The following is a 24,903-nucleotide window of genomic DNA, read 5'->3' as shown; positions in this document are numbered from 1 at the left end:
TCTGCCTGGGGAATCTAGTGTGTAGCTCCAATAGACAGTGTAGCCAGAGCAGATTGTGCAGTGAGATTCAGTGCCCAGTGAGGTAGTAAAGGCAGTGAGGCCAGTAAAGTCCCAAGGTGGGTATGTGGGTGCTCATGATATGAGATAAACAAAACTGCCCTTTATCTTATTGGCAATAGGGAGGCATCTGAAATTTTTGAATAGTTCAATTTGATGAGTATTTCAGAGCTATCACTCTGGTCGATGGAGGACCACAGTGAGCAATCAGAAAGCTCATGTGCAAAATCAGGTTTCAAGGAGCAGGGGAGAAGGAAGGATATAAGGGAGAATTTTCAGAAGTTGAAGATCGTACTCTGTGAAGAAACTGACATGAGTAACTCCAAAGTATCTAGACTGGAGTGTTGCTGACATTCTATAGTGTCACCTATAAATAGAGCAGAGAAGCAAGATAGACTAAGTTATGAAGCAGGTGCATGTCATCTTAGGCACATGCTAGTGATCAGTACTTGACAATTGCAGTTTGGTCCTGCTGGCACTATTTATGGCTTTCCATGTCACAGTGTAGTGTCTTTTTGCTGTCTGTGCATAGTTGCCCAGGCTGCCCTTCAATACTCTGGACTATCTTCCTAGAGAAACTCACTGTCCCTATGCATCATATCAACAGAGTCCTGCACTGAGCTGATTAAAGGTAAAATTATCTTGTGCTGATATACTGACAAGTTAGTGGGTTGGCCTCTCAGAGCAATCCTACTGTATTTTATACATAACCTTCTGCATACTCCAAATAATTATGCTAGTGGTGGGAATTTTCTACCTTGTGCTAGAGTAGTAGGGAGATACCTGGAGGAGTCTGGGTCATTTAAGGTGCATCTCTTTTGTTTATTAATGGAGTTGGCTCTCTATAGAGACATAACTGAGAGAAAGGAAAGTATTATTAAAATCAAACAATATTTAGGCAAGCCAGGATTACAAAACAAAAAATATATTTTAGCACCTGATAAAAGTTTATTTTCAAAATAGTAAATGTGTCATTTCTTAAAAATACAATATTAAACATACTCATATTACAGAAAAAAGTGTGATATAAAATGCTTTATTTTTTTCAAAGTGTACTTCGATCCTGCAAAAATATGGATTAAACCAAACTTGAGATATGAGGAAGACGGGGCTAACATTGTAACTGCTAACAATAACCTATCTTTATGAAGTTTTTTTTTTTTTTTCATTTCTTTCACAGGTGCTTCCAGGTAAATTTTCATCCTCAAACTTCAGGGGAATAATTGTTCATGTTGGGAACTTTTGGAATAGAGGAATCATATACCCTCCTGCTGAAATGTAGCCACCTTAGGGGCAGATGGTAAGGGCTACTTGAAAGAGCATAGACTATATAAACAGATTAAGCAAAGAAGTGACATGGATTATGAGAGACTTTAGGGGACTTTGAAGCAGCAAAAACATAATTACCCAAATTAAATTTGGCCTAAACAACCAGTGAATGCTTCTTTTCTAGCCACACATTTCAGGGAGACATTAATGTTCTAAGTCTTTATTTTCTATATAAGGAAAAACAGGCATTTTTGAGCAAAGCAACAATTTCTAAGCCATTATCGTATTTGCTTTTTAGTTGTTTGGTATCTGGAAAGGCCCACAGTCTTTGTTGATTTATTTGTTTACTTTTTTTGTTTAAAACTGTGATAAAATATATGTAACAAAATTTACCACTTTAATCATTTCTAAGTGAACAGTGACGCTAATTACATTTGCATAGTTCTGTGACTATCACCAAAATCCATTTCCAGAAAAAGAATCCATCCATAGTCATTTATGTTTACATGATAATGTATACTCAAAGAGCTGTGTTGTTGTTTTTTTTTTTTTCATTTTGTTGGTTAACATAAACTTTTCCCCACCCTAGGTTTTGGGACTATTTTGAAAATAGGTTTTCAATTCAGAATGTGTTTCTCTCAGGAGAAGCATCTTCCTGAGAGAAACATAAATCATACATCCCCCTACTCTCAATAGAACTGATGCCCCAATTTGAAAAACACAGGAACGCATGGCTTCTTTTGGACTGTTGCTGATGCTTTAAGTATGAGCCAGTTATAATTCTGGCAGTTCCTATTCAGCAATATTGAGCTGACATCCATATGCTTCATAGTGGCTTTGGAGGAGACTCCTTTTTTGGGGGGGGTTGCAAATTATTATTATTTTTTTATTGGAGTTCAATTTGCCAACATATAGCGTAACACCCAGTGCTCATCCCATCAAGTGCCCCCTTCAGTGCCCGTCACCCAGTCACCCCCACACCCCGCCCACCTCCCTTTCTACCACCCCTTGTTCATTTCCCAGAGTTAGGAGTCTCTCATGTTCTGTCTCGCTTTCTGATATTTCCCACTCATTTTTTAGGAGACTCCTTTAAGAGCAATTTAAATTCTTTCAAATGTGTTTAAAATTAATTTATTTCTTAAGCCAATAAATACCTATCTTTAGATAGATAATTCATGTTGTGCCACATAGATGCACTAAGAGAGAAACCGGTAGTGAATGTGGATTAGGGCAATGAGTTAACTATTTAACGGTGTCTCTTTCGGAAAGACTTTGGAAGAAGGAAAGACTTTGGAAGACTTTGGAAGAAGGATCTAGCATGCAAAGTGGGAAAATGGAACACAACATGACCAGTCTGTCTATTCATTCCATCAAGCACAATACAATACCATCAACAAGCTTTTTAGTGTCATGACTCCTATGAGTTTTGAATTAAAGTACTTATTTCCTCCAGAATAATGCATTTTCACATGGATGCTATTTACTAACCGTTAAAGGTGTTGTAAAAATTCCATAAAGCTCATTGATAGACCCCTCAAGAGTCTATGGAATTTAGGTAATTATCAGTGATGTGCAGATGTGAAGGTGAAAACTTTCCTTGATGATCTTACAACAATCCATTGTTAGATCTGTAGGCTCTTATTACACCTCATGGTCTGCAGATCAGCAAAATTGTCATCAGATGGAAGCTTGTTAGAACCTCAGACACTTAGGCTACACTCCAGAGCCACCGAGTTGGAATCTGCCTTTTAAAAATATCCCAGGTCATTTGTGGGCATATTAAAGACCACACAGGGCAGCCCAGTTGGCTCAGTGGTTTAGCGCCACCTTCAGCCCAGGGCATGATCCTGGAGTCACCCAATCCGAGTCCCGCTTCCGGCTCCCTGCATGGAGCCTGCTTCTCCCTCTGCCTGTGTCTTGCCTTTCTCTCTCTCTCTCTGTGTCTTTCATGATTGAATAAATAAAAATCTTTGAAAAAAAAAAATAAAGACCACATAAGTAGGAGAGAGAACAGTATGTGTGTGTGTGTGTGTGTGTGTGTGTGAGCATCCTAGAATAAGTCTTGAGGCTTTTTTATGTTATATAAAAATTAGTGGTTATTCGTAGACATTGCTTATTTAAACGTAAAGTTCCTAAAAAGAATTTGAGATATATGTACCCTTTGACACAGCAACTCCAGATGAAGAAAATTTTAAAACATACTTGCATGAGATTTTGAGGCAGTATCATTATATGACCAGGTAATTGGCAATGCCATAAATATCTGCCAGTGTAGGATTAGTTAAGTAAATTGGTACATATATAAACATAGTAAATGTATAGCCAATAAGGTTATATTAGTGATCTTTATGTATTGACATAGAGAATTTTCCATGATTATTGTTATAATATGATATATTATTGATATGTATTTATAAAGTACTTATTTAATATATTGATATATTATTATCATTATATGATGTGTTATTGGTATATCATATATATTCTTAATAATTATTGAAGAAAGCAAAGAATTAAAAATGCATAGATGGTATAACCTTATTGTTTTTTAAATAGCTGTAGATATAATGAGAAAGAATGGAGATCAAGCAATAACCATGGTTGTCACTAAATGGTGAAAGGTCACTATATGGACAAATATTTTCTTTTTTATTCTCTTTTTCTTTCTGTCGCTCATCCCTACTTTCAAATTTTCTTTACAATACATATAAATATCTCTATAATGAATATTTTAAGTTAAAAAGTAAAAATATCAGCATTGTTTCTAAGACTAATAATACACAACTCCTTTCATTTGCTACTTGATATGTTGCTTCCTCCTATCTTTGATGACAAAGATGGACAGTAGCATGAGCTTAGTTTTTAAATGGCAATAAATAGGTGGAGCATATCTTATTGTATATTGGTTCTTGGACATAGTTTCCTCTGTTGGTACACACAGAATAGACTAGACCAAGAAAATGTGAGCATTAATTTTTTTCCCCTTTCCCAATGAAAGAAACTAATCACTCGTTGTTGCAAGGTAGCATTGCAACCTATCCTTCAGATTTGGTATAACTGTTTCAATCATGTCATTACCATTGAGATCGTGAGGAACTTTAGAAACCAGTATGACATAAGTTAAATGGAATGGAAAATGAATGCAAAGAAGTTTGGTTACAAAAGTTCATATTGTTGAATGGTAAAAGAGTCCCAAAGCACTCAATTTTTTAAAGTGACTTTCAGTTACCGAGCTTCTGTTTTTTTCTAACCTCGCATTTTGTATTTGAATTTAATTAGGGTATGAGAACAAATAGTTAATTTTGAGGTAGCCAACAGATAGAGATAGAATTTCTACAAGTTTCCAGATGATAGACTAAAAAGAGAAGTATGCCTCCTGACTTTTTTCTTTAGATAAAAGGGACTTGCAGGATCTTGCTGTCTAGTATATATTATATACACTATTCTCCTAGGCTATTCTCGGGATTTAAAAATGCAAAATATATATTGTGTATATCTAAGTTTCTGAGGTTTTTTTTTTTAAGTCATAAAGTTAAGTGCTTCTATCAACTTCCCAGAGCTCAATTTCAGAAGACATTTAAATCAGAAAGCATAAAGCACTTAGCAATTTCAAGGGAAGGAAAACAGAGCTTCATAAAATTTCCAAAGACTATTTTTGTTATTATTCTTTACAGACACTTATTTTGGAAAACATATAGAACTTTTCCTTATGAATTAAAAAAATTGGAAAGTGCCATCACCATTAACCTGGGATACCAGTTTTCTCACAAAGAAAATGTTTATGGTTTCGGTGGTGAATTTTTTGAAACCGCTTTATGGAGGTATGATTAACATACAAAAAGCTGTACATATTTAATGTATTCAACTGGATGAGTTAGGAGATAAGTGTACACTAGTGAGACCATTACCATAATCAAGGTCATAAACGTATTCATCACATCCAAAAGTTCCCTCCTGCTGCTTTTCATTCTTTTTGTTCTTTTTACTGCTTTTTGTTTTTCTTTTATGGTAAGAGCTACCCTCTTAGCGGGTTTTTAAGTCTACAGTGCCATATTGTTACCATAGGCCATATGTTGTACAGTAGGTCTCTAGAACCTATTTATCTTACATAATTGAAACTTTGTACCATTTGGCCAATACCTCCCAATTTCTCCCTCCCTCCAACCCCTAAAAACCACTATTCAATTCTCTGGTTTTCTGAGTTTATAATATGTAAATACTTGCATGTATGTAGGAAGTCTATGTTATTTCACCAAAGCAGGAAATTGTTTCCTCATATTATTATAGTGAATGAACAACTCATGGTTGAGCTGAATGATATTAGTCTGGAGCTCTAATAGGTGTGCCTATGATCCCAGTGTCAGCCAGTACAATTCAAGAAATCAGGTTTCCTCCCTATATGTGAAGGGATGAGCAGATACATCACAGGCATTAAACATTTGGATATACTACTTTACCTATCTTGCTAATTCTAGTATTATACCAGAGTTCATAGGTAGAGGTATGTTTTAAATGTGAGATTCACAATAGGAAATATTTTTAAAAATAGATTCTGCAGAGTTTATCTGATGTAAATTTTTTTTCTGTTTTTGAAGGAAAATATTCTGTAATATACCGAAATTTTAGTTTTATTCATAGGAACAAACTTGGGCCTCAACAGAAGGCAATAAAGCCCAAAGTAAAGGGTCAGGTGGGTTTAATGCTTTTGATTATTACATTTTCTTAAATTTGGTGAGATTCAACAGATCAGTTCCTCAATTAGCTAAATATAGAGAAAAGTACAGAAATTTAATGTTAATCAACAATACGAACATAAATAGCTATGTCATTAGCTCTTCTCAAATAGGAATTCATAGTGTAGAAAATGAAATGTCAACATGGTTAAATTTTTTATACCCCTGATTAAATCAATGGGGAAAAAGATAATTTTTTTAGTTAATTACTAATTTGGCTGAATAACATTATTGATCTATTCTACATTCATATACATGGCACTGAAGGATGAAAACTATGATTATTGACAATATACTATATTTTTTTAAATGTTATATTTTCTAATCTTCCAGCTACCTTATGATGTAGGTGATATCTCATTCAGAAGAGGGAACATACACAGTGATGGTTCCTCAGAGATCGCATAGCTATGGCAGGTTTGATTCCAAAGCTTTTGCACTTTCTACCACTATATCCTTCTCCCTTGGGATAGCTGTTTGGAGTGACTATCATATTTGTCGTTTAACATTCTATCATGAAAAGTCAACATTAACATCACCACTTTAAAGATAAAATCACTAACACCTCAGTGATCATCTTAAGTAAAGGATAGACTTTCATTTGTGTATATTCCCAATGTCCAGCCATTAATAAGGGATGATATCAATGGAGCTGATGACAATGTACAATCTCCCCTAGGAAAGCCAAGGGGAGGAATTTGACAGGAGCCTGGTTCTGGGTGTCTAGGAAGATCAGACTAGGTTATAAAGCACTGTCCTATACTACTTTTGAGTTTATATGAAGTAGCAAATATGAGAGGCAGATCTCTATAGGGTTTTAAGTCAACACTGAGATGAATAGTCTGGAGCTGAGTTTTGAGATACAAAGGGAACAGGGAAAATGAGATTCCAAGATTCAGAGTCTGTGGGAATAGGAAACCCATTCAACCTGACGAATAAGAAAGAATAGGCAAAGCCTAGAAAAATTCTCAAGGGGTGTCAGATGCCCCTCATGACTTAACTTTAGTGGTACCGTGTACTTGGATACAGAAATCCTAGGCACAGCTAAAAAGAGAGACAGGTGATCATGCCCTAGGCATAGAACTAACTTTTTGTTTTCACAGGTATATTTAGAACCACTTTAAAACACTTTGCTTCTTCCTAATCCCTTATTAGCTTTTTAATCCAATGTCTTTCAATAAAATAGAATTTTAAAATGGCAACAGGTTTCTCTAATGATCATGAATAACACACTTTCTTCTATTTTTTAATGCAACCAAGGAATTTATTCCTAATTAAGACAAATTTTAATGGCATTCCAGCATAAAGCTATAATAAATAATATGCTGGCAGATAAAACCTCTATAAGCATAGATTTAAAACCTACATTTGTGTTTTAAGGTAAAAGAGTTGCCCCTTCCTATACTCATAATAAACATACTAGAAAATATGAGAAATTTATTGTTCTTTTGTCATTGACATAAAGGCTAAACGGAACTATACATAAAATGGAGACATAAATCCCTGATTAATATGCATGCTCGCTTGTACCATATAGTTATTTGTATAAAAGCTATTTTTTTAAAGATTTTATTTATTCATAGAGACAGAGAGAGGCAGAGACGCAGGCAGAGGGAGAAGCAGGCATCATACAGAGAGCCTGACGTGGGACTCGATCCAGGGTCTCCAGGATCATGCCCTGGGTTGCAGGAAGCGCTAAACCGCTGCGCCACAGGGACTGCCCTAAAAGCTATTTTCATATTAATCAAAAAGATTTTGTCATTCAGGTGTTCCACTAGCTTATATTTGCAGACCCAAACCCAGACATATGATATCAAGATCTTGAGGAACATCAGTGCTAATTATCATTAATCATTGAATATATGTCCCCTTTTTTTTCCAGGTGCTAACATCTTTTAGACAAAAATAAGGAAATAATATTAGAGGTCTTCTCAGAGAAGCTGTCTGAATGACCTGATGGTGAATTTGCTTATTTATTATTTATTTATTTATTTATTTATTTATTTATTTATTTATTTTTATTTTCTTTTTTACAGAACCAGGGTAAATGAACTAGACTCTCCATTATTTCTTTTCAGCTGTAGAGGGGAGAAGATTGTTGTCATCAAGTTCTGAGAGCTATTTCTTCTATCTGCTAATATCTGTGTATATGAGCCATTGATATAAAATATAGGATTAGCCAAAAGACACGTTTATTTCTTTTCTCCAGGTCATCTGTCTTTCCTATATTTTAAAGTAAATAGATTTTTTTTGTTGTTTCTCTGTTGTTTTTTTAAATAAAAATAAGACTTTTTGCAGGAAATAAATAAAAGATGTAGATCAGGTATTCATTTTGCCATGCAAAGATAACATTTTAGTGCTTTTGTTTCAAAATGGGTATCTATATCCTATTCTATCTATTCATCATCTGTCCATCATCCATTCATTTATCTGTCCATCTACCTATATAATACATATATAATATAAAACAAGAGGATGTTATATGTTAACCTGTAATTAAAAAAAAACTCAGTTGCAGTATAGTTAACATACAATGTTATCTTAGTTTCAGGTTTCCAATATAGTGTCAAATCCATAGATTCGACAATTCTATGCATTACACAGTGCTCATTGTAATAAGTGTACTCTTTAAACCCCATCACCTGTTTCACCCCCCTCCCCACCTCCCCTCTGGTAACCATCAGTGTGTTCTCAACAGTGAAGAATCTGTTTTGGGGAGGCACCTGGGGAGTTCAGTTGGTTAGGTATCTGCCTTTGGCTTAGGTCATGATCCCAGGGCCCTGGGTTTGAGCCTCACAACAGGCTCCCTGGTCAGCAGGGAATCTTCTTCTCCCTCTGCCCCTCTCCCTGTTCATTCTCTCTCTCTCTCTCAAATGAATAAATAAGATGTTTAAAAAAAAAGAATCTATTTGTTAGTTTGTCTCCTTTTTTCTTTGCTCATTGTTTTGTTTCTTAAATTCCACATATGAATGAAATCATGTATTTTCTTTCTCTAACTTATTTCACTTAGCATTATACTCTCTAGATCTATTCATGTTTTTTCAAATAACAAGATTTCATTCTTTTTTATGGCTGAGTAATATTCCATTATGTATATATAATATATATGAATAATATAATATTATGTATGTTATATATGACATTCCATTATATATTATGTACATAATATTCCATTTTATATATACAAATATATACATATATGAAAAATATATATCCTCTTCTTTATCCATTCATCTGTCAATGGACACTTGGGCTGCTTCCATAATCTGGCTATTGTAAATAATGCCACAATAAACAATAAACATAGGAATGCATGTATTTTTTTCAAATTAATATTTTTGTATTAACCTGTAACTTTTTAAAAATTGAGACATAATTCACATATCATAAAATTCACCATTTTAAACTAGACCATTTAGAAATTTTTAGCTTGGCCACAGGATTGTGTGACCATCATCACTATCTAATTCCAGAATATTTCATCACCCCAAAAAGATACATCATGCCTAACAATAGTCCTTCCCCATTCTCTGCTCCCTCCAGCCCCTGACAAATGCTAATCTACTTTTGGACTCTATAAATTTACCTATTATAGATATTTTTTATAAATGGAATCATACAATATGCAGCATTTTGTGACTGGTTTCTTCATTTACAGTGATTTCAAGGTTCATGCAGGTTGTGTCATGTATCATCCTTTTCTTTTTTTAAATCTTTTTTTTTAAGATTTTATTTATTTATTCAATGCTCAACCTCTGAGCCACCCAGGTGTCCCCCATTTTACATTTCTTTTTCTTTTCTTTCTTTCTTTATTTTTTTTTTACATTTCTAATGGCAATGTATAAAGGCTCCATTTCTCCACAACCTGATCAACCCTTGCTACTTTCCATTTTCAAAAATATGGTCATCCTAATGGCTGACCATTAGGTCAAAAGGCATAATCCTTTTTAAAGAAAAACATACCATCAAATCTATCTATATTCACTATATGCATTTCTGTTATAATTTTAAGGGCTACATGTTTTTCCATTTTATTTATCCATGCCTGATTGATGTAAGTTTATATTGTTCCCATTTTCCCCATAATAGAGAGCACTGGACTAAAGATTTATATATCTGTGTCTATTTAGATTGCCAATTGTTTCCATTATCTGAATATAGAAACAATAGCACAGTTAATATGTTTATACATATGTCTTTGTACAGTCATCTGCCCATTTTCATTGCATCAATTTCTGTTTTTGGATCAAAGAAAAAGTGTGCTTTAATTCTTGAAAATTTGCCTCCAGCATGGTTGTATCAATTTAAATTTTCATCAGAAAAAAAAATATCATCAGAACATGAAAGTGTCAATTTTACTCTACTTTCATCTATAATATTTGTTCTTGGACCAAAAGGGAACATCATTATCACATTAATGTCTTTTATTTCTAGTTGGATGAAACATTACATATATTTGTACTGTAATTGTTTCTATTTAATTTCAGAATTTTCTGTTTACTTTTAGAGTGATAAATTTTTCTTATTATATGCAAGAGCTCCTTGCATCTTAATATTAATCCCTTGTTATATTTCTATCGGTTGATTCTTTTGAAAACTGTTTGAAATTCAGAAATTTTTAATTTTTGTTATTAAAATTATCAGTTATTTCTTAAATATTTTTAATTTGATGCCATGCTTAAACATTTATCATTTTGAGATTATAAATTTTAATATAAATACATCTAGGACTTGAGTAACAATAAAAAATTTTAATTCTCTATAAACTTCCCTGTGAGGACAGCCTTTACTAATCTACCCTTCAGGTTTTGAAATAATGTTGTTTTCTTTTAAGTAGTGCTCTAAATTTAGTTGTAGTTTTCTCTTTTACTAAAGAGTTAGCTAACATGAGTGCTTATTTGTTTTTGCTAAATCTCTCGGACTTTTCAAAAATTTTTTCTTTCTTGGTGTTGTTTTAACTTTTTAATTTTTTTATAGCTGTTGTTCAAGATTTCAAGTTTCATTGACTAGTGGTTAGTCAATATGACTTAAGATTTACAATAATTATCCATATTTCATTTTCAGCAGAAAATCATATGTTTTTCTAAATGTTTCATATATATTTGAAAATATAATATTTAATAGTTATCTGTTTTTATCTGTTTGATAGGTCAACTTCTGAAGTCAGACCATGAGTTTTTTACTTATATGTTTTACTGTTTCTTTTAATTATGCTCCAAATTGTTATGCGTATAGCATCAAATAGAAACACCTCAAATCCCTATGGTAACGTAGATAATTCATATCTAACACAGTGTCCTAATATACATTGACAGTGTGTGTAATTAGAGAAAATCAGGTCGATTATAAATGATGTAGTACCCTTTTTTAAATTCAATACACAAATTATTGTCAAAAATAGTAGACCTCTCCTAATTTGATATTTTATCCATTTTTTAAACACTTAAGCATCTGTTCCTATAGTTATCTGTATTTGATTGACTCATTGTAATTGTAAATATTAATGAAATATTAAATCTGAAATACATGGAAAGACTGTACATTAATGATATTTCAAACTAAAACCTGAGATAAAAGAACACTTTGACATTCAGCAAGAAATAAAGTTATGACTCAACTGTTAAGAGGTAAAGTTTAGCCTTATTTTACTCTCCAAAAAAATCTTCATAATGAAGAAGTGAATTAAGCATTTTGGCTTAAAAATATGTGATTCTAATCCCAGTCAGTAATATCTTATAAACTGAGAATTCTGACAGAAGTTTGACTAATACACAACCTAAAAATATACAGAAAAGCTGCTTTAGAGAATTGGGTGAAGGCAATTCTGTATATGACCCATTTTTTTGCGGGGGTGCATAAACCTACAGGGAGGATTCATATTCTCCAAGGGCATAATAACAAGACTAAATATAGCATTCAGTTAATTTGCAGAATTACACAACAGTTAAAGCACTGTCTTCCAATAAACCCTTCCTTTAAAGCTGTATTTGGATGTGAATCTTTCCCTTTTTTTTTCTTTCATTCATTTATTCATTATTTCTTCCTGCCCTTCCTCTGCTCACTTACTCTCTGTCTTTTTCCTTCTCTCCTTTCTTTCCTTATCTCTTTCTCTTTCTTCTTCTTCGCTCCTTGATTCATGACACATGCTTATTATTGACCTATGCAAGGTCCACTTTCATTTATTAGTTTGTTAGTTATTTGGTTATTTCAAAGAATGTAATAAGCACTTATGAAAATACTCCCCTTCTCCCAAAAACTAGGATTTTGACAAATAGCTATACTCAAACATATATTCCCATTACCAACTTATCATCCTACCCTTCCTGAATAATCAATATTTCTATCTTTTGAAACAGATTTGCCTTGCACATGTATTCTTCTGAAACACAGATGTCTCCTGGGAGACAGAATTACCCCCACCTGAGAACCTCTGTGGTAGACATGAGACTAATAGGAAAAAAAAATCAACTGCATTTTATATACTAGCAGCAATGTAGTAGATAATATAATTTAAGACACCATTTATGGTGGTATCAGAGAATATTAATTCCCAGGAATAAATCTACAAAAAATGGTTAAGTGCTATGAAAAGGAAATTATAAAGCTTTATTAAAACCTACAGAAGAAGACTCAAATGACTGAGGCACAATTCATGCTCACAAATAGGAAGATGTAAAGATGTTAAATCTTCCCTATTGATTTCTAGATTCTATATATTTTCCAGGAATCTAAACAGCACTGTTTGTGGAACTTAAAATGGTTCTAAAAGAAGATAAAGCAAAGAGAAATCAGAACACTTCTGAGAAGAAAGAAGAGGGAGTTCAGACTTGCCATACCAGTATCAGTCTTACTATGAAACTTCAAGGGCTTTTAGAGATTTATTTTTTGAAGTAAGCTCTATACCCAACATGGGGCTTGAACTCATGACCCTGAGATCAAGAGTCATATACTTTACTGACTGAGCCAGCCAGTGAAAAGGAATAGAAGGGAAGGGAGAAGAAATGGGTAGGAAATATCAGAAAGGGAGACAGAACATAAAGACTCCTAACTCTGGGAAACGAACTAGGGGTGGTGGAAGGGGAGGAGGGCAGGGGGTGGGGGTAAATGGGTGACGGACACTGAGGGGGGCACTTGACAGGATGAGCACTGGGTGTTATTCTGTATGTTGGCAAATTGAACACCAATAAAAATAAATTTATTATTAAAAAAACTAAATAAAAAAAAAAGAAAGAAGCTTCAAGGGCACCTAGTGGCTCAACTGGTTAAGTGTCGACTCTTGGTTTTGACTCAGGTCATGATCTCAGGGTGGTGAGATCTAGCCTTGAGGCAGGCTCCACATTTAGCAAGAAGTCTGCTTGAAGATTGTCTCTCCTTCTCCCTCTGCCTCCCCGACTCTCTCTCTCTTAAAGAAGGCAAATATCAAAAATGAAATTTTTAAATAGTAAGCATTATTTTTTTTTCTTTTCTTTTTTTCTTTTTTGTTTATTTTTGAGAGGAAGAGAAAGCAAGAATGTGTATTGGGGAGGGGCAGAAGAAGAGGGAGAGAGAATCTTAGGCAGTCTCCTTATAGGACCCTGAGATCATGACCAGAGCCAAAATCAGGAGTCAGATGCTTAACTGATTGAACTATTGAGGCACCTCTCATAGTAAGCATTCTTATAAAAATTGATAAATTTGACAATTTTAAATCTAGATGGCAAAAGTGTCCTTCTTTTCCAGCAACACATTGGACTAGACAGTCAGAGACCTCTTCCTAGCACAGCAAATTTGAAAAGGCAGGAATATATGTACCCACATACTTCTCTTTAATAAATGTATTCACTACTGTTATATGTGTAATGATTAATTAATAACATAATAGAAATTATGTATACAGATAAATATATATATGATATTAAATACTCCTGAAAAGAAGCAATAGAAGTTTTAAGTTGTTCAAGATAAAGAAAGATTTTTTGCTAGAGAATGAAAATATACTGAAATCAGAGTATTGCCACACACTTTAGTTTGTTCCCAAAATCCAGTTAAGTAGTATTAATCTTGCCTAATTATTACATGATCTTTTCCATTTTTTCCTTTAATCAAACATTTGATATTTTAGTAGTCTCTCTGGTCACTTTTCTTATCAGAGATTTTATTTAAATTTCCTAATTCATCCACTTCCCTGAGATGAATATCACTAAATAATAGATCTTTTCTTATTTTGAAAGTTCAATCAGCTTATTTGAATACTATCAAAGCAATTATAGATTGTATTTCTATTTCTGAAATAGTGTTCATTAATGTTAATGACACTTTGGATTATTAAAGTAACTTAATGCAAGCATCATAAAGGCAGTTCTACAAGAGAAAATACTATTGTCAGTTTAATTTCTTAATGGAAAAATCAAGGAGGGTTTGGCTGAAAGAATTAGAAATGCCATTCAACCACATTTCTTGTCCTATTTATTTCATACACCAAAGCAATTAGCTAAAGAAAACCATTTTTAACACAAAAAACGTAAAAGTAGACATAAATTTTTAATACTTTTACATTTAGTTTTTTTTTTAAGATTTTATTTATTTATTCATGAGAGATAGAGAGAGAGAGAGGAAGAGACACAGGCAGAGGGAGGGAGAAGCAGGCTCCTCCCTGCAGGGAGCCTGATGCGGAATTCGATCCTGGGACCCTGGGATCATGACCGGAGCCAAAGGCAGACACTCAATTGCTGAGCCACCCAGGCATCTCTACATTTAGTTTTTATGAAAAAATCCAAGTGAATACTTTAGTCAAGGTGAATGAGTGAAATTCTGGAGTATGGTTACACATTCTGGATTCCACCTTTATTTTAGCCTTGTGGATTGCAATAATCAATATCAACTCTAAAGGAAAATCTGAAAGTAGTTACTGATCCATGCCAATAGCTTTGATACTCAGTTGTAAAATTCTGTCTTATTCTTAAAGCTATACAGGGATATGAAGTGAAGCATTTATTTCCAAATTTAACATAATTTTAGTTTTGCATTTAATAACAATTGATAACCTACTTTTCTAGAAATAGTGTATTATGATTGTCTGCTGTAAGAAGTAGACTCACAAGCTATAATGGCTCAAAAAGGATAGAATTTTTTTTTTAACTCAGGTAATAGTACCAGATGAATGGATGGGTGAACCAGTTACTGGCAAAGACCTCCTCCAAACACACGGGAATCCAGGTTGATGCAAGCTCCACCATCTTTAACATGTAGCTTCCTTAGTTGCCCAGCATGATATTTCCATTCTAGCCAGTCAGAGAGCAAAATGATCTTGGAAGACCATTCAAGAGGCTCTTAATGAGGGGCAAGACCTATAATTTGTATTCCATTGACTGGAGCTAATCCTTTGGCCACCTCTAACTATAGGGAAGATTGGAAATGTAGCCAAGCTATGTGACCAAGAAAAGAGAAAATGGATTTGGGTGCTTAGCCAACAGTCTATGCCTCACATGTTGTAGGGAATATAATGGGAAAATGCTCCACAGTCATAGAACTTATAATATAACAATATGTCAGTTAAATAAACCACATATTTATGCCTATAAGGGCTATGAAGGAAATAAACAATGTGTGTAAGAATGAGTGATAGCGGAAGCAGGCTAATTTGGATATGGTGATCTCACAGAACATATCACTGTAATATTTGATCTGGGATATGAATGATGAGAATGAGCTGGTCATGCAAATATTCAAATGGAAATAATATTGGAGACACACACACACACACACAGAGAGAGAGAGAGAGAGAGAGAGAGAGAGAGAGAGAGAAAAGAAAAAACCCACAAAAGTCCTGAGCTAGTGCAAACTTCATGTGTTTGAAAAAACAAGGGTGAAAAAAAAGAAAGCCCAGGGTGGATGAATTAAAGAAATGAGTAAGACTGGAGAAATAATAAGGCCTTAAAAGCCATGATAAACATTTTGTGTTATATTCTAAGTGAGATGGAAAGCCACTGTATGATCTTAAGATGAGGAGCCCTATGATTTGATTTGTGTTTCAAAGTATCACTCTGGCTGCCAGGCAGAGAAAGAATTATTGTAAATTCTGGATATGTTTTGGAGATAGAATCTGTTAATGCCTTTGATGTAGGCTTTTGCTTGTTTTTACTACCAGAGCATTTGGGATTTTATTTTAGGATCTCGTCTCTGGATTTGGTATCCACTGAGCCCTGGATCAGACTTTGGTGGATCCACACTTCTTTAGGGGAGAAACTAGTGAAAGGGGGTTCAGTTTACTTAAAGTGGAGGCCAGAAGCATTCAGCCCAGTTGAAATTGAAAAGGAGATCCAAAGGATTCATCAGTGGACTTCTTCAATGCATGGAGGGTTAGAGCAATGACTGCTGAAATAATTTGTCTTTTAGACCTATGCGGTTTGATATGAATTGCTATCGAGCACTTGAAATACTAGTCTGAATTGGAATGATCTGTAGGTAGTATACAGGGTTTTGAGGATTTGGAATGTAAAACATGTAAAATACCTCATTAATATTCTTTATATCGGTTACATTTTGATGTCATACTATTTTGCATATATTGGGTTGCACAGAATGTATTGCTTAAAATCATTTCATCATTTTTCTTTTAGTTTTTTTTAAACTTCTTTAAAGAACAGCTTTAGGGGCACCTGGGTAGTATAAGCAGTTAAGCATCCAACTCCTGGCTTTGGCTCAGATCCTGATCTCAGGGTCATGAGATCAAGCCTGGTGTCAGGCTCCATGGTCAGTGTGGAGTCTGCTTGAGGTTCTCTCTCCCTCTGCCCATCCCCTGCTCATGCTGTTTCTCTCAAATAAATAAATAAATAAATCTTTAAACTTTAAAGAACATCTTTAGATTTAGAGTTCCAGAAATACTGGGAAGATAATACAGATATTTTTCATATTTCACCCCCACTCAATACACAGTTTCTCCAATTATTAACATTTTGAATTAGTTCAGTACATTTATTACAATTAATAAACCAATAATGTCACATTGTTATTAATTAAAGCCCAGAGCTTACATTCATTTTTTCCCATTTTACAGTTAGATATGGGGTTTTGACTTGATTGAGTGAATGGGCTGTTGTTAGCTGACTACTAAAAAGGGAAGACTACGAAGAACATATTTGGAAATGAAAAGAATCAAACGTCATACCTAGATGCATTAAGTTTAAGATGATTATCAAACAACCAAATGGAGGTACAAGTAGTTGGACAAGTCTGCATTCAGGGCTAGATGTATACATTTGAAACTCATTGGTGGAGATATGAGGTTAAATTTCAAATTAAAGTGGTATGAAGAGTTAGGGGGAAATAAGACAATAGAGAGCGTGTGGACAGCTCACATAAAAAGTCCTGTTAGTAAAACAGGAGAGTGGATAAATGAGGCAATAGAGTCAGTAATGGGATTTGTTTGCTTGCCTTTTTTTTTTTTTTTTAAGATGAGAGCTATTAGAACTCATTTGTCAACTGAAGGGAATAATATGGACAGTCTAAAAATTGTTGATGTCCAAGGAGGAAAAGAGAACTGAGAACCTGGAGCAACCCAGGTGGGTCAGTGGTTTAGCCTCGCCTTGGGCCCAGGACATGATCCTGGAGACCTGGGATATAGTCCCACATGGCGCTCCCTGCATGGAGCCTACTTCTCCCTCTGCCTGTGTCTCTACCTCTCTCTCTCTCTCTCTCTCTCTCTCTGTCTCATAAATAAATAAAATCTTAAAAAAAAAAAAAGAACCCGAGGGTGCCTGGGAAGTGAGTGAAGGCATGGGGGTCCTTGCACCAGGGGAGGAGTATGCCTGAACCCGGAAGGATGAGTGTGGATGTGCGCCTCATCAGGAGGGAAGATTAATATGAGTGCACATGTAGGGATCTTGCAGGGCTTGTGGTGAAGAGATGAGGGAGGTTTGTCTCTTGCTGCTTTTTCTTAGTGAGAAAGGATGAGACAAGCTGAAGTGATGGGGGGTTGGCAGGAAGGTATTGGATATGTGAGGCCTAAAACAGTCAGTCATCCAGAGCAGGGAGGTAGACTAGTTGGGAAAGTGTGAAAGATTCCAGAGCAATGTTGAACACACCCTTGAAATCGGAGGTCATGAATTTAAAGTAAGACCAGACAGCAGGTTGGGACAGATGAACTAAGTGAGGAGCCTAATGTGCAGAATGTAGGGAGGCACCCACTCTCCCAGTCATGCCTGAGTTACCTCACCTGCCTCAGTCTAGGCCTGGCCCTTCCAGATATTACAGTTTTAGGATTATCTCAAACAACATTCAGCTGCTTGAATATAGGCAAAGGAGATATACAATTGAGTTCAAACATGGATTGTGATCTGGCAGAGAAATAAAGTTGGTTGGAAGAAGACCATAGAACCAGTGCAAGAACAGGAAGGTAAACAAACTATCATGGAGGTGAAGTATAAAGACCAACTGAGGGCAATGAATGAGTCAGTAGATTTAGGGGATCATAGAATTGTTGCAGTGAGGGTGGAGGGTGGTAATCAGAGAGTAAAGTTTGGGAGATGATGTAGTTCCTGAAAAGGACAGCTTTTCAAGTGTGATCATGGTGGGTGGTGAGATGCATGAGAGGGATGATAATGGGAAGTGAGGAAGTCAGCCAACACAGAGACCAGGATGTTGAGTTATCCAGGTGGATGATGAGGCCACCAGGAATGATAACAGGAATGGGCTTGGAGAATACAGTCAGAAGCTCAAGTCTCCAGTGAACAAAGGCTAACTGATACATGTACCAGTAATCTGATCCCTAAATAATTAAACTATAATATTCTAATCCAAAGATAAAGTTCCATTTATTGATTGTAATAAATACTTGATAAAATAAATTAGATAAGGAAAAGGTGAGCATGAATAATTGAGATTCTATTGAAAGTTGCTATTTCCTGTGGCATTTTGGTCAATGACTTAAGTCCTATATATTCATTCTTTTAAGGGTGCCAAAGTTTGCTAAATCAAATGATTTCATTTTTAGCTTTCTCATTTTTTTTTCCTGCTTGCCCTGTAGTGCAGGTCATTATGAGAAAGAAAATGGATAGAGTTTTGTAGCAAGAGGGAAGAAGGAAAGTAGTAAACATGACAATAAACAGAGTGGCTTACACTTATAATATTTATAATATTTTCTCATAAAGGCAAATGAATTATTCTTGTGTTGCTTTTTGCATTGTGGAAATAAGATAATGTAGATCATGGGAGCAGAAGTGTAGGCAAGGGAACAGATAATAACAACGATGGCTTCCATTTATTGCACACCCATCATGTGCCAGCCATGCATTAAGTGCTTTACCTACATCATCTCATGTAACCCTTGGAATAGCCCAGGGAGGTTGCAGATATTATGCATGCTTGACAGTTGAGAAAACAGATTTAGTGAGGGTGACTTGCCCATATCATGCAGGTAATTGGCAGAGCCAGAAATCAAACTCAGTCCCTGAATCCCAAGCCCATGCTCTTCCCCGAACAATGTTCAACAGAGCCAAACATTTGCAAATAAAACCTTCATCGGATATATCACTTTTTCCTACAAAAACATGTTGAAGTGCTCAATATGCTTAGTGATAAAAATACAGCTTTTTCCAACAGATTTCTTATTGAACAGAAAATATTCAAGGAGGTATATAGACTCTGAGAGCAGTACCTGAGAAGTATAAGTTACCTCACAGCCCCACATTGTTTGTTTCCATTTCTCCACTAGTGCTCATCAATTAAAAAGCTTTTAAAAATTAATGTACTTCAAAATTTCTGAAATAACTAAATCTAAGAGATTGATTTGTTTGTTTATATTTATATTCTTACCTGTGTTGTGAGTAGATCATAATCAAGCGATGGCTATATTGAGACATTTGTCACTTAAATTATTTTCTGGACAAAAGGCCAACTCAATTACATTTTTCAGGGTTGGCCAGATTCATACAAAGGATATTTTAAATTTCTACTTGTAGAAATTCAGGGGAGGGGCCTGCAGAGAGAAGATGGGCACAACAGAAAGGGATTGATGTCAGGTGAATTTGTGGAGATAGCAAAGTCATCCAGCAAGACTAAGTGGGGGAATGGGGAGAAGCTAAGGGCTTTTGGAGAACAGAAAGGTCTCTTCCCTTAGTGAGGCCCCACAGAACAAGGAAGCATGGGAATAGCCATCCCCTTGTACCTTTACAACCTGTCATTCTGGAACAGTTAATAAAAGGGCAAGTAAAAGTGAGCAGAAGCTATGAGGAGAAAAGAGAAAAGTTGAAAGTTTCTTAGAGAAATGAGAGTTCAGAAAATGCTACATTTCTTGCATCCTGCTGCCCCTCCCCAGTGACCTGGAGGAACTTTTATGATCTGAGCAGAGTTGGGACTTCTCAGTGATCACTGTCTCACCCCCTGGGAGGTTCCCAACAGTGGTCTACATTGTTGCACTCTCGGGCAGAGATGACAGAAGCAGGGGCTGAGAAGAGAGTTTGAATAGGGAACTACTTCAGAGTGGAGTTCAAGTCTGAATAATGCAAAACTCAAGGGAATTTGGCTAGGATGTTCTCCTGCCAGATTTTGGTTGCTGTTTGTAGTTCTTATTATGCTTCAAGACATTTACACTCATCTCTATTGACTGTCACTCTCTGTAGCCAGAATGGAATATTCAGCCTATCAACTTCTATTTATTTAACTGTTATGTACATTGCCTAACTTGGATACTCACCATTTACTTTTTAATGTGCATAATAAAGCATGTCTTCTTCCTATATGTATGTCTGGATTTCTTTTCTTCTAGAAGCTATTATGCTATCGAGAATGACCTTGTATGGATTGCAATCTTCATATCTCTTACTACACGCAATATATTTTATCTACCATTCTTTCTTAGAGAAAAATAAGCTCAGTGGGCTACCATACTAAAACTTTATTAACATTGTTTTCTAAACATTTATAGGTAGTGCTGGGACACCTGTCACTTTTAATGAAAATGGAGATGCTCCTGGACGTTATGATATCTTTCAGTATCAAATAACCAACAAAAGTGCAGAATATAAAATCATCGGGCACTGGACCAATCAGCTTCATCTAAAAGTAAGTATCAATATAAATTTACCTTAATGTATGTAGTTCTCAAGAAGGGATGCTTTATTTTTACGTTTATAATACAAGATTTGTTAGAATTATCTTGTAGTTTTTAGAAAATATATAATTTTATTCCTTCTTCAACTTTAAAATGTTATGAAAAATTCTAAATATCTATAAAGAAATCTATCTGGAGGGGTTTAATGAAAGACCTCATTTCCTTTTAAGTGACTGTACTCTATTTAGGGAAATTTTGCCTTTTTCTGAAAGACTCATTGGCTAAGTGTTGGTACACTGTGTGTATACATGTGTGTGTGTGGAGGAATGACAGAGTGTGCCATGAATGACTAATTTAAGCTTAAAAATAAGCATATCTCACCTTTGCCATATCCTAAGTTGAGATCTTATGATTGATGAAAGTGAATTATGCTTTATATTACATTACCTCTTTGAATCACAATATCAGAGACGGTTAATGTATCCAAAAGTGATGTTCAGATCATTTAACAGCCTTTCTGGCTGCCTGCTGTCCCCACACATGTGGGGTGTCAACAAGGCCCAAGACCCACAGATTTTGCAGTTCCTAGAAGTGGCCATGTCAAGAAAACTTGGAAAGCCTAGCCTAAGTGGAGTCCCAGGCCCTGGGGGTGATGCCAAAGGTGTCTGGGCATTTGCTTGCCCTGGTGTCACCAACACAGAGGGCTTTGTCTCCTACCAGGTCTTATGAGGACCTGGTGGGGGTGGCATGCAGGATGGCTGCAGGGTGGAGGAGCTTCATCAAATGTGTCTGGCTGGCAGCAGCCCTCTAGAGAGGCTCTCTTAGGAAAAGTGTGGAGACATTGCAGAGAGCTATGTGGTACTGGCACCCACCAATGATAAGGGGCTCTGGAGCAGGAAGCTGATCCTGAACTTGAGGGATAAGAGAGGCCCAGAAAGGGAACAGGGTATAAGGGTGGTTGGCACAGCATCTGCTTATCCCTAAATAAGGAATTATTTCACATTTTCATAACCTGTGGTGGGGTATCAGTGCACAATGGCTTCTTCCAGTGTAGAGAATAAGGAGTGTGCCGTAGAGTCTTAGCTAAGGATTGGAGTTCATTCATGAACACATCTTCAACAACTGTAAAATAGGACTATTTATAGGAAGTGAAGGGCCAAGGAATCAATCACTCACTGTAACAGCAGTGTTTCCTCTGTAAGCAGAAAGGTGCTTTTAAATGCTTCAAATAAACTTCAACATATTTCTTCAAATTAAATGCTTCAAATAACTTCAGCATTCAGTAGATGAACATATTCATCTACTGTTGTATGATTCTAATGTGTATTTCATTCTTTTCTATAATTTAAGTATTTCTCCTCTTCTTGATTTTCAAAGCCAACACAACTCTATGAGAATTGAGTTTATTTCCTAAATGAATAGTCAAGTTCATTTCCTAGCCATACATTATCCTAGCCAGTAGGTAAAAGCTCACAACGACATACAGAAGGGTGGAGATCATTCTTGTCTGTGTGTGTATAACACATGCACATGTGCTTTCTTGTGTTTGAACCCACTCAAAAGACATAGGTTTGGTATTTTTAATACATTTTCACTTTCTGTATCTCCAAATATAGTAGTATGCTCATGCAGCATCAACCACCAAAGTTTTTAAAAAGGAAGCAGATGATGAGAAATAATAAAACTGGGATATTGATGATCTACTGTCTCTGAAATGACTTCCTGATAATTATCACACTTCTGCATTCAATAATGCACAAAGACAGCTTGTATTTCCAACTACTACTGTGCTTTGTAAGATTACATATCTACAGTTTACTACATGTAGCAGCCTAAGGAGATCTTATCTATTGTTCTGCAACATTTATCATAGCATTGCTTTGATAATTTTATAGGTTTTTAATGCCAATCTGAAAATCAATAGATTTTTGGCAAAAGCCTTTTTAAAAGTGGACCTATGTGAAATAAAATAATTAGATGTGGCAAAGAAAATTTGATAAGGGTTAAAATAGGGAAGCTACTTTTTATCTGATGTTTATGAATGCCAAACTGCTAATTATGTTCTTATTATTAGGGATGATAACAAAGTTCATGGTTAAAAAAACATGTGCACTAATATATAAGATATATATATCTTATATATAACATATAATATCTTATATATAATATATATAAGATACCTAAAATATTTATACATGCAAGTGCATATACACACATATCTCTGTATGTGCATGATATATTTATTATAGAACTCCGTATTGAATCTCAAGTTGCTCTTTTATGTACATTTAACAGTGCATGAAAGTTTTATGTTTATTATTGTGTTATTGTTCATAAAATATATTAAAACAATTTGTAAGAATTATTTCTCATGCATGTTATGACTATTTATAACTAAATAGCAGTGCCAGCTTTACTGAAACAGAGAGAATGTATCTCTCAGCAGAAAAGTAAGTGAATTAGGCTGGGGGGAGAGATTATACGTCAAGGATTGACTTCTGGAGTTCAACAGGACAAATTGTTTCTCCTTCGATCAGTGACCTGTTTTAAGGTGACCTGTTTGAAGGAGTACAGAGTACTTGGAAAGTGACCAATTTATTAAAGTTCTGTTTAGATAGTAGTCAAGGCACGGAACAAATGCTTTGCTTTGGTTCTATCATCTGGAAAATGGAAATATTAGTAGCACCTATCTTATATGGTTGCAATAAGAATTAAATGAAAGAATACAATAAAGCATTTAGTCCAGGGCTGGGCACACGTGAAATCCATCAATATTACCTATAATTAATCCAGTATCTCATGATTCTATGTGGCCAGTGGGAGATCTAATAATCACTGTAGTGAGCAGAGCACTGCTTATTGAAGAGGCACTTGGATTTGCTTTAGAAAGTTCTGAGGAGTCTTCATTAAAATGCTATTTGTCTCCATTGTCTATTATTTTTGCCCATCTTTAATACTGGCCTTAATACTTTAGCCAATCCATCTACACTTAAAAAGTAACCTTTACAAAAAAAAAAGTAACCTTTATGGAAGATAAATACAAACGTCCTTTTTGTGTGGTAGCATATGGCTAGCTATTGTGGCTAGGGAGTTATTTTTTTGATGGATTGGATAAATTCATTCTGTTCTTTTTTTTTTTCTAAAGATTTTATTTATTCATTCATAAAAGACACACACAGAGAGAGGCAGAGACACTGGCAGAGGGAGAGGCAGGCTCCTTGAGGAGAGCCTGATGTGGGACTCAATCCCAGGATCCTGAGCCAAAGGCAGAAGCTCAACCACTGAGCCACCCAGGGGTCCCTCCGTGCTAAGTTTTGAGACAAGACTGATTATGTGGTTCTCTGGGCACTCACAGACTAGCAGGATAGAGCCACACTCAACCAACAGTGCTAGTAGTACAGGTACCAGGCACCCTGAGCAAGGTATGTGTGCGGCTTTGCAGCAGCTGCCCAGAAATAGGTTCCTAATCTGGCTGCTGCTGAGGGTTGTGCTGAGGGACAGGGGAGGATACTCTCCCCCATGTACTCCATCTCTCCTTAACCTATTAAACCAGACTTCACAACAGATTTTACACTCTCCGTGGTAAGCATTTATCATATCAGCCTGTTACTGGATTGAATTCTGCATATTTTCAAAAAGCCAGTTTTTCTGGCTGAACTCAACTATAGGACAATTTTGTACACAGAGAGTATACGACTAAGCATATATGAGTGTGACAAATTTGCCCTGAATATACTTTAGTGGAGTAAAAGAATTTGTAAAACGAGGAAGTCTTTTTTTCTTTTTTTCCTGGAAAATTATGAAGTGTTTTATTTC

General features: G+C 35.4%; 1 protein-coding gene and 1 long non-coding RNA gene across 2 annotated transcripts in view; both read left to right on the top strand.

The window, feature by feature from the left end:
- Nucleotides 1–24,903, top strand: part of GRM8 (glutamate metabotropic receptor 8) — a 748,335-nt gene that overhangs the window by 584,765 nt on the left and 138,667 nt on the right. The window contains exon 8 of the mRNA XM_041728295.1: nucleotides 20,962–21,098. Coding sequence (XP_041584229.1) covers nucleotides 20,962–21,098 — 137 coding nt within the window. The remainder of the gene's footprint in view (nucleotides 1–20,961; nucleotides 21,099–24,903) is intronic.
- Nucleotides 575–8,887, top strand: LOC121475148. The gene is made up of 3 exons (XR_005983630.1): nucleotides 575–688; nucleotides 1,238–1,357; nucleotides 8,096–8,887. It is a non-coding gene; the product is annotated as an uncharacterized LOC121475148 (long non-coding RNA).

This window comes from Vulpes lagopus, chromosome 13 (assembly GCF_018345385.1).
Source record: "Vulpes lagopus strain Blue_001 chromosome 13, ASM1834538v1, whole genome shotgun sequence".
Lineage (NCBI taxonomy): Eukaryota > Metazoa > Chordata > Mammalia > Carnivora > Canidae > Vulpes > Vulpes lagopus.
This window is presented reverse-complemented; position numbering and strand designations above follow the sequence as displayed.